General features: G+C 35.9%; 1 protein-coding gene across 1 annotated transcript in view; it reads right to left on the bottom strand.

Moving 5' to 3' along the window:
- Window positions 1-13,902, bottom strand: part of pcdh15a (protocadherin-related 15a) — a 103,317-nt gene that overhangs the window by 33,400 nt on the left and 56,015 nt on the right. Inside the window, exons 14-19 of the mRNA XM_015018962.1 lie at window positions 13,655-13,764; window positions 13,009-13,149; window positions 9,864-9,991; window positions 7,332-7,547; window positions 5,384-5,472; window positions 4,436-4,612 (exon numbers count right to left, since the gene is read on the bottom strand). Of these exons, the coding sequence (XP_014874448.1) occupies window positions 4,436-4,612; window positions 5,384-5,472; window positions 7,332-7,547; window positions 9,864-9,991; window positions 13,009-13,149; window positions 13,655-13,764 (861 nt within the window). The remainder of the gene's footprint in view (window positions 1-4,435; window positions 4,613-5,383; window positions 5,473-7,331; window positions 7,548-9,863; window positions 9,992-13,008; window positions 13,150-13,654; window positions 13,765-13,902) is intronic.

Genomic DNA, 13,902 nt, shown 5'->3' with positions numbered 1-13,902 from the left:
AAAAGAAAAACCCGCAGGTTTTAAAAAAAAACCACAAAAAAAGATTTTTTAAAAAAACCAAAAAAAAAAAAAAAAAAAAAAAAAAAAAAAAAGAGTAAGATTTACAATCATTCTGACTTTATTTTAAGTCAGTTAAACCATGCTTTACCGCAACCCTCCAATCCTGCACATCGTCTCTGGTGTTAATAAAAATGATAATGACCATTTACTGATTGATAGCTTGACAGGAAGAAAGGCAGAAAGAAAAGGGGAAGACATAAAGTAAAGGAATCAAACCCACTGAGCTCCAAACTACCACTGGTAGAACAGCTGATCTACCACTGAGCCACACGGGACACAATATATGCAGTTGTTACAGAGAAATAAGGAATGGTCAACATTGATATTAGAAGATCAGAATTTTCTAAAAAACTTGAAATTGTAAATTGAGCAAATGATTATGACTGATGCACCTCTAGAAATGAACAAAAAAATAAATAAATCAGATTTTAATGTCCGTATCAATGACATAAAATATTATATCAAAAAAGTTAACTGTGAATTTGATCAGACAAAAATTTTTTAAGTATTTACATGAGCAGAATTTCACATCCATGGTTATAATCACCAGATTAGCCAAATTAGCACCTATATTGTAGTAGAAATATCATGTTGTTAAAGAAGCAAAAAGATAATAGCTTTCAAACATCCTCCATCACAAAGAAGCACACATGGTGCCAGGTCCAATTACTGTCATTTCTCTTTTTACATAGGTGGATAAATAAGTCTAGATGAAGGTCATTAACTGGTCTGTGGCAATCAATCCTGTAGAGAGCTGAAATGGTTGTGAGTGTTGCATTCAAGGTGGAGCAGGGACAGGCTGCAATACAACACTCGCTAACAACACCGTCTTTCTCCTTCTGCGACAAAGTCACAGCCATATAACATGCAATTACCCCTCAGCACTGTCAGACATGTGTTGCATGCATAAATAGCTTTTCATTTTGAATATATATGGGTTTCTGGCTGTATTTAAAGGAAGGAGATGCTTATAAAACAGCACTAATGTATTAAAACTAGCTACAATCTCTTTTTATTGGCTTCACCGCCATTGCAACTGATAGTTTGGCAAATGCCAAAAAAGCAGCTTACAAAACAGAAGTAATACCCTTCACTTGGCACAAACTCCTGTCTTGTCTCTAGTGGTCCTTGGATTGTGAAAAGCACACATGTATTTTTCAAAGATCAAAGATCTATAAATCGTACACGGCTATAAAATGTTTAAATGAACTTGGCTTTTTTTTTTTTGTCTCAAAGGTGAAAGATGGGTGGCTTCCTTCAGCATGAAAAAAAGGAATGACAATCAACAAGAATTCATAGAAATATACATCAATAGTATTAGACTGATCAATATGAATTATGCAGGAATCTAAAAAACAGTTTCATGTGTAAATGCTGTGTGTCTACTACAAGATGACATTATACATTATATTGTAAAATTCCAAAATGCTTTAAACCTTAGAATAAAATATTAGTCGCTGAAACTCTTAATGACAAAGCTTCTGTCAAACTTGACTAAGGTTTTATAAAGTCACTGAAAAAGTTAAATATTGGAACTCAAAGTGTCACAATCCTGATCACCTAATTAGCCTGAAGAACCTGCAAAGATTTTCTGAGCCTCTAAATGGTCTTTTAGTCTGGGTCCGTTGGTTTCACAATTATCTAGAAGTCTGCTGATGTGACATGTCCAGAAATTGGTATCCTTGGCAAGGAAGGAAAGTCATAAGATTGCAAAGGAACTATTTCATTCACAGAATGCTGTATCCAAGCATATTAGAAATCTGAGTGGGGTAGGAAAAGACACAGTGAGGATAATCAGTCAGGCAAAATCCATTCAAGAATTTGAGGGAGCTTCATAAAGGGAGAATGAGGTAGGAGCTAGCAGATCAAGAGCCGAAACAAATCCTTGCCGGAACGAGGGACAACATCAGAGGTGTGAAAAAGAAATGTGCTGTTTCTCAGTAGTCCACAATACTCTTTTCAGATGAAAATAAAGTTTGTATTCATAAAAAAAATAAAATAAAATAAAAAATAAAAAATCAAGGTCCCAGGGTCTGGAGAAATATTGGAAAGGCACAGAATCCATGTTCTCTGAAGTCCAGCTTGAAACTTTAACCATCAGTGATGTTTTGGGACGCCACATCATCTGCTGGTGTTTTCTGACGTCCACAGTTCACACAGCCTTGTATCTGTCATGATTTTTCTGTTCCCTGCCATGTTTTGTACTGCTTCACTGTTTGTCCCACTCCTGCTGATTAGTTCATTGCTCTTTCCAGTACTATTTAAAGTCTATTTAAACACCTGGTCCTCAGTCACTCAGTGCAATATTGTCTGTCCTCATCCAAGTCAAAGCCTTCAAGCATTCCTGTCCCATGTTTCTTTTTTTCTTTTTTATTCTGAAAGTCTGTTTTCAGGCTCTTTATCACCGTCTTGTGTCTGCTCCTTGTCTGTACTGTGAGTTACACTAATTCTGGCACTGAAACTTGTTTCATGTACCTGAAAGCTGATTATAGCCTCACAGATTTTCCTCCAAGGAATCTCTAAAGAGGAGTGCCCAGGAAACCATCTTTTACCAAGTAAAGATTTTCTTCCTCCTTCTGCAATCTTCCAAGTTTGTTGTCTACACTACTTACCTGCTTGTTTGTTCCACAGAGTATTACCAGATAGAAGATCCAAGTTGCTCATCATCTTACACATTTCTATTATTATCAATTAATTTATTTAACCATTATTGGATTACCTGAACCTGAATTCCTGTACCAGCATGACCTGGAACTAGTCCTATTGGAAAATTGCGGTTGCGATGGGAGAGTCAATATTTCTCAAACATGCATTAAAGAATAAAAGAGAACTTTATGATGAAGGAATAAGATTATAACATGATATGAAGTCAAAACAGTCAACTTTACATCATACCTCACTTTAAAATATACCTTTTTCAATTATCTTATGCAATATTCCATTTTTGAGACACTGATATTTGGGGTTTTGTTGCCTGTAAGACACAATCATCAAAATAAGAACAGTATATGCAAGGAATCTGGGGGAAAAAAACCCAAAAAAAAACAAACTACTTTTTAAATGTACTAATGCGATATTTAATCAGCCATCACACTTAAAGTATGATTTTACAGAAAAAAGGTGAATGATATTAAAAAGCTGAATCATTCATGACAGAGGCCACTATTTACAGTTCAAATGGTGTCTAGTCGAATGGTAAATGGTCTGTACGTGTATCGCATTTTATCAAATCCAGAGGACCCCAAAGCAGTTCACACTACATTCAGTCATTCACAAACACATTTACATGCGGTTCCCTCTACTATCTCCTGAAACTATGCAGTTAGCTTTCAAAGATTACAAGACAGAGAAATAATCCGACACCCACCTGAACTCTCGTTCTAAGAGAATTTCATTAGAGCTAAAAAAATATGTACAAAGCTAAACATCAAAAGCAATAGAAGGAGCTCACTGTTGTAAGTGTAGAATGAATAAAATAGCACAAACTCAAATCTACTCAATATATTTACAGCACCATTCAAACACAGATTTCATCTCAAGATATTTTACAAAAAAAGTAATTTCCATTCAATTCCACATACATTACAATTAATCTTGGTTGTCAAACAGTGCACTAGGCTCACCTTATTATTCCCATTAGTTTAAAACGTTTACTGCCTAAGGAAACCCAGAAGAGTAAGATGGAAAATAAGGAGTTTAAAATAAGTCCCAGTAGTATTAATGTGCTGTTCCATCAGAAAAGTGAAGAGATGTATTGAAGTAAGTGGGGAATTCTGTCTACAAAACTAAAATTAAAGATACAGAATACAGAACATGGCAACTGTGTGTGCAAGCATAGTTCTGAGTTTTACCCTTTTATGTTTTTGTTGTGCAAAATATATTGCACCCACCTGGCTATAATGATGGTCTTTTTTGTGGTTTAGGACACTCTCTTAGCAACACAGCGCTCAACGCTGCTATGTTTTCCCAGCTCTGAGGTCCTTTAAGGGGCTTTTGAGGTACTGGAATGATAGGTTGTTCAACAGATTGGGAATGACTCTTCACTAGACTCTCAGTTAATATTACTTTGACCTCACTCGATCCTCTTCATACTGTGACTTCCAATATTGACAGACATCGTACACCTGCAGGATAATCAAGGCTGTGAGGAAACAAGAAAGAGGTAACAGAGGGAAATCCCTGTAAAGAAAATGCCTAGAGGAACCTGAGAAATAAATTTTCATTGTTCGAAAAAGACAAAAGGTCAGTGGAGGCTACAGGCAAAACACATCTATGTTTAAGCCAAAAACCCCAACATTCCTGAGGATTCATTTACACAAAGAGCATTTGGGCAACCGGTTTACTCAAACTCTTGTGACAAATTTCACCCACTTACTTGAAGAGCTCCTGCCGTGAAATGGCTCTGTTTGTCAGTGGATCGATGGCATACACCATTAGATCTGACTTGGTGTAGTCCTCCAGCTCAAAGCCGTCGCCGTAGCGACGTGGCCCGATCGACTCAACGATCACCTTGGCACCGGGAATCTGGTCCTGCACATGACGCTCTAGAATGCTAAAACCAAAAATTAAGTTCAATTTAATGAACAGAGGAACAATGAAGCCTACCTATTAAAAAAAATAGTTATTTTAGACAAACATAAGGATGATTTTGGTTGGAGACATAAATCTCGTAGAATTTGCACTGTTGGCTTTCATCAACTTTCTGACATTGTTCATAACCTTTGCAGTCAAGACACTTCCACCGTGATAACTGTTTGGTGGCTCTTACAAGCACTAAAAAGCAACTGGGAATGCATTCTCCCAGTTGCATAAACTTAAACTCTATCAATATATACAAAGGCATGAATCTGAACAGTTATCTTCTTTATTAATGGATTAACCCTCTTTACAGAGCATCACTGTCTGTTATTCTATACTGGTGTGGTAACGTTTTAGAGGGACTAAATTTGAGGTTTTCGTTAGCTTATAAATCACAATAATAAAGAAAACAGAAATACAGCCTGAAATATACAGCCTGCGTCATACATTTATGGGTTTCAAATTTTGAATTGAGCAACTGAATATTCTTGTTCACAAATGAAGGAAACGTGGAGTGAGTGAAAAATAATACAGGTCAAGAAAATGTACTATTTGACAGTATTCATAGACGTACATTTATATGTATAATATTGCGTAGGGTAATTATTTAACATATGTTTACTTCAGACAACATGAGAATGAGCACACACATAATTTATAGTCCTGCATACCCTCAACCATGCTTCTCTTTTTAAGTGAAACTGACGTATTTACTTTCAAATTTGAAGATTGACTCATGTCTTACCTAATGATTTCCTCCTTCTTCTCTTCTACTAAGTAGGGAGGGACAGAGGAGACAACGACCTGCATGTCTAATGCGTTGACTACTGAAACCTGAGAAAGTGAGTGGAGCACAGAGGAAGAAGGAGGTGGGGAGACAGAAAAAAAAAATGAGACCACGAGTTAAAAAGACCACAGGAAATCAAGATAAATTGTGATTAGCCGAGTTATTCATGTACCCCACTGTGAGTTTGGCCGACTCATTTAAATGATTCTTTTGATGCAGCAAGTCAGACCCGGTAATTGCCTGCTTGTATTGGTGCCATGCGGCAAACCTAGCAGGTCTATAATTCTGATGCCACAGTTAAGTGCATAGGCAATGGCCTCTGTGCTCTGAAGCCAAATCTCCCATGTGGCTCTTGGAAAATTAGGTTTCCCCTTGAAAATTAACGAGTGCCATGCTTATGCACTCGCCGCTCTCTCATATTCAGGCAATGTCCCAGACCCTCCTTCTGTCTCATTAGAGACCTGTTAGCCAGACATATTTCACTGCAACGGAAAAAAACAAAAAAACCTCCCCTGAGTAAGGGCAAAACCCCCCTCCTCCTCCAAAAAACAAAAAACAGAAACTGTATTTTATTTGGGGAACAGCAGAACAGAAACAGCGGGTGCTTGAGCAAATTATTTCAATAAAAGGCAAACATAAAGCAAGGCAGATGCATATATAATTTTGAGTTAATTTCTGTACTGAAACAAATAACTAATTAGATTATCAGCTAGTGGCCAAGGCCACACATTGAGAGCTTTTGCCCTCTGCAAATGATGCGGTTCACTAAACTATAATGCACCGCATAAGCATTTTAAGGCAAAAGATAAATGTCCTTTAACAAGTTAGCAGTAATACTAACAGATCAGCTTTAACCGAGGTAAACCAATTTCACCTTTACACATAACCAGCACCTGAATCTTTTTAATGATTGTTGTGAATAACATATGTTGCCACTACTCCTCAGAAGCACAAGTAAAACTTTATTCTATATACCCAACCAAAATAAACTGTAAATATCAATGTTATCACATAATGCAATTCCAAAACTAAGCACAATAACTATATAGTTTTTTTTTTTTTAAGTTCATAGCAGAAAGTTAAAGTCTTCAAACTAATTCTGAAGGTTTTGAGCTACACATGTTTTCTTGTGAGTGCATGGGATTGTGTGCTTGTGTTCTCGTAAAAATAAGGTATGTATAGTTATGTTTTCTTTTTGTGTAAAACTGTTTGTGTGCATCTGTTTTGGCAACCAGTTGTGGACTTTCTCCAGCATATTGATGTGGCTTTTGAAAATAAGACTTTCAGGGAGTTTTCAGATCTCATGGCTGAGAAACAAACACCCTTTTACCTGACAAAATCTGAGATGCCTTCTAATGTTTTCAACTGCACATTTTGTGATGCCTCAAGTAGAACAAGTCTATAAGATTGTTTAATACAAACTTAATAGGGTTGATATTCGATAAGAATTGTTTGTGTTCTGCATCATTTATGACTGAAAGTTCTGTGATTTCTGGTCATGTACAGTGTGATTGAAAACAGCATCAATGATAGCTAAAAGAGCATTTTCTTAAATTCTACCCATAAAGATATGAAAGAGTTTTGGTCTGAGTTTGACTCAAGTTATTAATAACATGGGGAAATTAAGTAGTATTTAATCAAAATCCCATATAAAATATCAGGCAAGCAAATCAGCTGTCTAAAACAAAAGTTACACATTGTACAGGAACTGAGGAAAAAAATAAATCTGACAATTCATGCATCGGTTTGCTTTGTAAACTGCTCTGACAATAAATCAATAGGCTGCAACTATAATGGTGACATGTTAGTCAACAACCAGGAGTACATAATCACCTTGAAAATTGTGTTTAGCAATGTGTACATACTTGCAGTGCAGACTGCAAAAACCTCTAAACAGAATACTCACCACCACTTCAGCACTGCTGCTGAAACCTTTCCCATAGTCATCAGTGGCAATGACTTCAAACTTGAAGTAGGACCTTCGCATATTTCGAAACATGATGGCTGACTTAATGATTCCAGTGTAGGCCTCGATGACAAAGCTGTTCTGACCCTCTGCTGTGGGAGGTATAATTAGGCGGTATGCCATGGCGCTGAAGTTCCCCGTGTCCTTATCAGTGGCCTGTAATAGAAAAGCAGCAAGCAGTAACAAAGTGGAAAAGAAATTAAAAATGATCAACATAATATTTAGAAAAAAGAGGTCAAATGGCAATGTTGCTCTAAGTGCTCTAATTCGCTTTTAATAAATACCAAGCATGTGCCAAGGTGGCCTAGAGCCATAAGTAATATACCTGCCCATTACCTACTGGAATACATTTAACATGTACTGTGAAAAAGTCCAATTGACACGGTGGAAAAGTATCGTGCTGGTATTTATAAGCAACAAATCCAAATTTGTCCCCAGTGACATTATATGCATCCAATTATTGCGATGTGCCTGACACTTGGTTTTGATGAGGTAGAGCAGAGTGATATTTTCAGAGAAAACAGCAGCCTGGTGTGCTTGATAATGGGAGTGTGGGGACTGAACAAAAATGTTTGGTCAGGCAGTCTAACAATGAGCTCATTTTTAGCTAAAGAAAACCCCCACCAAAAAGCAGGGGGTATATGTATATGTTGTTTAAAATGTACATTTTATTTCAATTTTCACTATCAAGGACTGAGCAAATCTGATCAGCCACTGAGCTCCGATACAAGCGTCTTTTGTTTGTGTATGTGGTGACACTGATAAATTGCAGCAACCTCTCTTTTTTTTTTTTTTTTGTCTTGCAATTTGAAACAGAGGGGGTACACAGTATTGGATGCAGTCTTGAAGAAAGTGCAAAAGTCAATACAGTCAGATATTCTCACCAGAATACATTTTTATGAATTACATTTGCCAACATTACGGATAGAGAGATAAATCCCTTAAATTGTTATGGACACACAGTGAGGTGCTTAAAGTAGAGCACTAGAAGTCTGTGCTTCAGGTTTAGCATACACTTAGTTCTTCTTTACAAGCACCAAAGAATGAACTTTTATGAAATAAGCCTGGGAGCTTCTCATGCTTAAGTACAACTATTCGCAGTTTTAAAAGGCACGGGAACAGGCGGTCACAGGGGAAGCCCAAAAGAGTAATTTGCATTGCCACGAGTCGGATTAGTCTTTGAACAAAATTACGTTTCCCAAGGAAACATACTTTTTTAACCAAAGAACAGATTTATCTGCTTTATTGAACATTCATTATCTTAAGTATGCACTACCAAAATTAAACCTTAAAAACATAATTAAATGCATTCAAAAAACACTTGCAATACCTGTGTGTTTCTGTGGAGCAAAGGGAGACGTAAACTTTTCTTTTCATAACCTTTATCTTCAAATATCATCCAGTGGATGGGGAAAACAGCTCTCAGTTTTTTAAGTATGGCGTATAACGAACTGCCACACTTGGTAGTAAACACTTTGGTGCATTCCAAGTTAAATAAGACAAAAAGAAGTTGCCTTTTTGTTTTATTCCAATACTACATACAAACATTCAACAAAATACTTTGAAAACTTCTGCAATAAACACTCTTATAGAAAGTTTAAATAACCATGTCTACCATTTGGGTTTATACATTATTACTTTACAGAGTAGTTGTCTGGGGTTTTACTGTTGCCCAATCACAAACAATTCTTGATAAGTGACAATGTTTTAGAAAGGAACTTTTGTTTTACTTTTCTGCTTGTTTTCCTGTTGGAGAAGGTACCAAGCAAGGATCTTATTGATGGGTGGATCAATAAAAGCACTGTCACAACCTGTCAGAGTATAGACATCGGATTTTTCTTGCAGCAAAGATTTCACTTCTGTCAGCTAAGCCCAAATGCATCAAAACCGTCAATGATATCTATATTTTTTTTGTTTATTTCATCGTCTGTGAGAGGAAGGCTAGTAATGGCCCCTGGAGCAATACAAGTGAGAAAAATACAAATATTCAGTTAAAATGGTAACTATCAAGAGATATTTTATTATATCTGTACAATAAATAGAAATGCCACTTTGAGAAAAGTTGGAAAGCATCATCTAAAAATTGGTTTTATCAGTTTGCTCTATCTTACACTGTAAGTTAGAGAAAGGCCAAAGCTTCACAAGTTAAATATCGCAGGGGAGCTCAGTAACAAAAACTTATGGCCAACATATTGCAACATATTTCTATTTTTGTATATTGAAGACAATGTGCAGATTTTACCTGCATGTGAATGAAAGTAGACAACAAACAGAGCAAAACTGACAAAGAGATGTAACCAGAGATCGTGGAACAGATCAAACTGTGCGGAGTAAAGCCGATCGGATGAATTGTCACACCAAGGCTGCCAGGGAAGGGAATCAGGCACTCCAGGTTCAGCCAATTCCCTCTACATATACTGCATCAAAAAATAAATAATAAATAAATAAATAACTTATTTTCTATTTTCTTACCACTATTTTGAGAACAGAGCTGAAAATCTTGGTGTCTTCAGTCACACCACCTATGTAGAGCTTTCTGGAGAAGACGGGCGGGTGGTCATTTTCATCCTCTACATAAATAAACACCTTGGCAGTGTTGGCTGCAAAAAGCAAAAAAAAAAAAACAAAAAAAAACAAAGATATAAATGTAAATAAATAAATGAACAAATAAAGTTCTGGATAGACTTTCACTTGAGCTAAAAATGCAGGTCTAATTTCCATTTCTCTTAGGCAATGTGAAACCAAAAAAACTTTGGCATGTACTGTGAGAAACACCAATTTGAGCGAGTCACTGTATTTCAAGAGTCTAATAAGCCAAGTTTGCTGAACCCTCATGCATTTATAAATGAAAAAAAAAGAAGAAAAGAAAGAAGATCGGTTGGGAAACTTTCATCTTTAACAGCCAGAAGCTTATTCAGTCATGTGGCCTGTAGATAATCAGATGCTGCATAATCTGGCCTTGAAACTGTCAGATCAGAGTATGAATAAAGTTCTTCTGTTCCCAAGACTACTCTGAAATGTGTTACTTCATGGAAAATAACACAAAAGTATCTTTTTTTTTCTTTTTTTTTTAAAGAAAACCTTTTTTTTATTTCATACTTTCAAGGATGGTCACTTCTGAAACAATTTCTATCGGGTTTTAAATTGTTATAAAAATGTAAAAAAACAAAACAAAAAAAAAACAAAGCAAAACATGAAAAGCCAACCTTTTCTTAGATAATTTCTAATTGGCTATGATAACTATCTGAAATGATTTTATATATGTTCTTTTTAAAATAGCTCAAAGTCAGTCTGATTGGGTGGAGAATTCATACAGATTATCGAATGGTTTTAGGCCTGGACTTCGACTGGGCCGTTCAGCGCATTGAAATTCTGTGATCTAAACCTTACTATAGCTCTATCAGTTTATTAGCCCTCCTACTGTCTTAGGCTTTCTGACAAAGAAAAATGTGGGAAAGACTCCCTAAATCAATCCATTATTTGAAGCTTTGGATAATCTTAATTAGAACAATTACATCCTACACAGAATGTAAAATTAATCAATGGCCTTTTTAGTGAAGCTTCACATATGTCATTGCTTGCATTTTTCTTAAGCAATCATCAGCACTCATACGATCCCTCCAGGTCTGCCGGTTGGACAAATACAATATCAAGGACCTCTTTTTCTTCACAAAAATGTAAAGTCATCCTGCAGTGAAACTAAGGATGCATCAAGGGAGTTGGAAAGAAACCCCAACACATCACATTAAATTACATACACAGTGGCTACAGTGTGAATCACATATGGACAGGGCTCAAGGGGATGAGTTTATCTCTCCTCCCTCTCTGTTTTTAAAAGTGCCCACACTCCTCAGAGACTTTTAAAACATAAATACAGCAAGTGCCCTTCTCTAGTTCTCTTTTACACACTCAGAACGTAAATGCATGGGAAAAAAAAAAAAACAGGCCCATTAAAAGAAAGGATCGCTTCAGAGAGGAGAGCAGTAAAGGGTGTGTTCCCATCTACAAAGCATGGCTGTCTTACATTCTGACCTTATGATAAATTAATGTGTGTGTACAGAATGTATTACATACATAAACTCTGCACTTGTCCTAAGACTAGCAATCACATACCCAGAGTACTCTCCCTTCTGGGTAAGTGAGATAGTTTCACTGACCCAAAAGTACACCAGTGGTGTACAACCTAACTCAATTATCATAAAAGCTGGTCTTTATTGTGAAGCCTCCGTAATTGGTTACAAGTGAGGAAAGAAAAATCCATCTACCCACTCAAAAACTCTCCCTTATGTGTGAGACAAGAGCCCTCTTATGGTTTCTGTGACTGACTACTGTTTACTTGTAATTACTGTCATTACAATGTGAGGGCCACACAGAGTGAGAAGATGAGAGGCGTGAAGAGCAGGCCATTGATTATTCCTTGACCAGGTTTGGAGGCAGCATATTATTTGTCATCGTAGGGAACTTGTATGTCAATAAACTGGGCATTAACAAGCCTAATGAAAACCTAGATGTAGTAATGATATCAGAGAAAGTGTTATCTAAAGCTTCTGTCAGCTACAAACAAAACCAAATACATCCACAATAGCATTTAAAACTTGTATTTGTGGAAGTACATAGAGAAATCTGTAAAACCCACAATTTAACGCATGTGGAGCCTGAAAAGATTTAGAACTCTAGAATAAAAAATTCTGTCGTTAGCTTGCAGATGCAGTTCAATACAAAAGAGTATACGAAAAAAAAAAAACAAACACTTTTTATACATTTGTTATAAACATAGCAGCATTTTTCAGTTTTTTTATTCTCCTGATTTGGTGGTGAACAACGTAGGATATTTTATTTATGCTTTAAAAATTTTCTTCTTTTTCAATGGTTTTATGATACATTTAAATTATCTAAGGAACTGGGTTTCCAGTTTCTTAGATCGAAAAACCTACCAAAATTAACCATTTGAAATATGCCTCTGTCTGTGAAAGGGAATTATATGAGAGTTTTCCTTAAATGATAGCCTTAAATAATAATGATAATATAAAAATACTAATAGATTAGGCTATTAAGGCCATTTCTAAATTCATATACTTGGACCAACCCAAACTAAGTAATTATATTTTAACAGAAATATGGGAAGCACAACCCTTAAATGAACAAACACATTTTTTAAGCATATTTCACTTAAAGAAAAAGAAAAAGAAAAAAGAAAGCACAAGATGAATTAATTAGATATTCTTTTTCTATGAATAATCTCACACATTCCCCATATAAAGAAGAAGAGCATAAATTAAAACAAATGACGATTAATATACTATTAAAATACATTTGAAGCAGGGACAGATGGATATATGTTATAATAATTATGTATTAGACAAACCTTTTCCAGTAGTTTCTGCTATTGCTGCCCATTTTAAATCACACTGGCATTTTATAGTTAATCTTAAACAATAGGTAAAAAAAAACAAAAAAAACTTACAAACTCACACAGCAAATAATCTATCTGGTTATGTGAAGATGTTGCTTTTCTGTGTCAGAACGTGCAGTGAACATTTAAATCAAATATGATTTTACTGTTATAGTCTATCACAAAACCATGGTAAAACACCTATATTTAAAAGTTATTTCTTACTTTTAGAAGGCACACGCAGGTTGGACATAACAACTCCCAAAGAATCTGCCTGCACCCTGAGAACGAAGCTGGTTATATTCTCATAGTCCAGAGGTTGGGCAATGGAGATGACACCTGTGCTGCTGTCCACTTTAAAGTGACCTGCAAACAAGAAAACATGTTGACTATTAAAAAAGAGGGTTGTTTTCCTCCTTTTTATTTCTGCTTTTGATTGAATTTGATATTTGTCACTTTTCAAATGTAAAATAATTTTTGCTTCTCTTTGCCAACAAGTTTAGCAAGCCATTTAAAGTCTGAGTGCAACAGAAATGTGATTTCCTATATCTATGCAAAGATGGAGTTAATATAAACTCTGTCGCCTTCAATATTAAGAAAAATCCTGTTGGATTTTTTTTTCCTCAGGGACACCTTACAACAAAAAACAAAACTCATTCTCAGTATATGGTAGTACAAACAATTTTGCATCTAAGATGGGAGTTTCTCTCTAATCAAATAACAAATAAAAGGCAGTTTTCTTCAAAGCCGCAGTCTGTGTCACAGACAATCCCAGGTAGGAAGTGTGTGGAAAAGCCTTTTTGTATCTTGTACCCAGAGAAAATTCAATTAGTCTTCATTTCCTGCACCGTATTTGATCTGTAGGCCATACCTAGTTCATTTCCTCCAACAATGGAGTAGAAGATGGTTTGATTCATAGCAGCAGCTAAAATAGTCCCCACTGCAGTGCCAACTGGAGACAGCTCTTTCACTGGCAGAAACCTGGAAAGACATCAAACAACTAGTAAGGCAGCCATTGGTCAAATCAGTATAAAGAAAGTAGAAGAAAGTATAACTGAATGGTCAGTTGTTGTGTCCAACAAAAATGTATGCACTATGCGTCAGTGTTGTATATTTTCT

The sequence above is a fragment of the Poecilia latipinna genome, unplaced genomic scaffold (genome assembly GCF_001443285.1).
Source record: "Poecilia latipinna isolate Pla-1442-1.1 unplaced genomic scaffold, P_latipinna-1.0 Scaffold2350, whole genome shotgun sequence".
In the NCBI taxonomy this organism is placed as follows: domain Eukaryota; kingdom Metazoa; phylum Chordata; class Actinopteri; order Cyprinodontiformes; family Poeciliidae; genus Poecilia; species Poecilia latipinna.
This window is presented reverse-complemented; position numbering and strand designations above follow the sequence as displayed.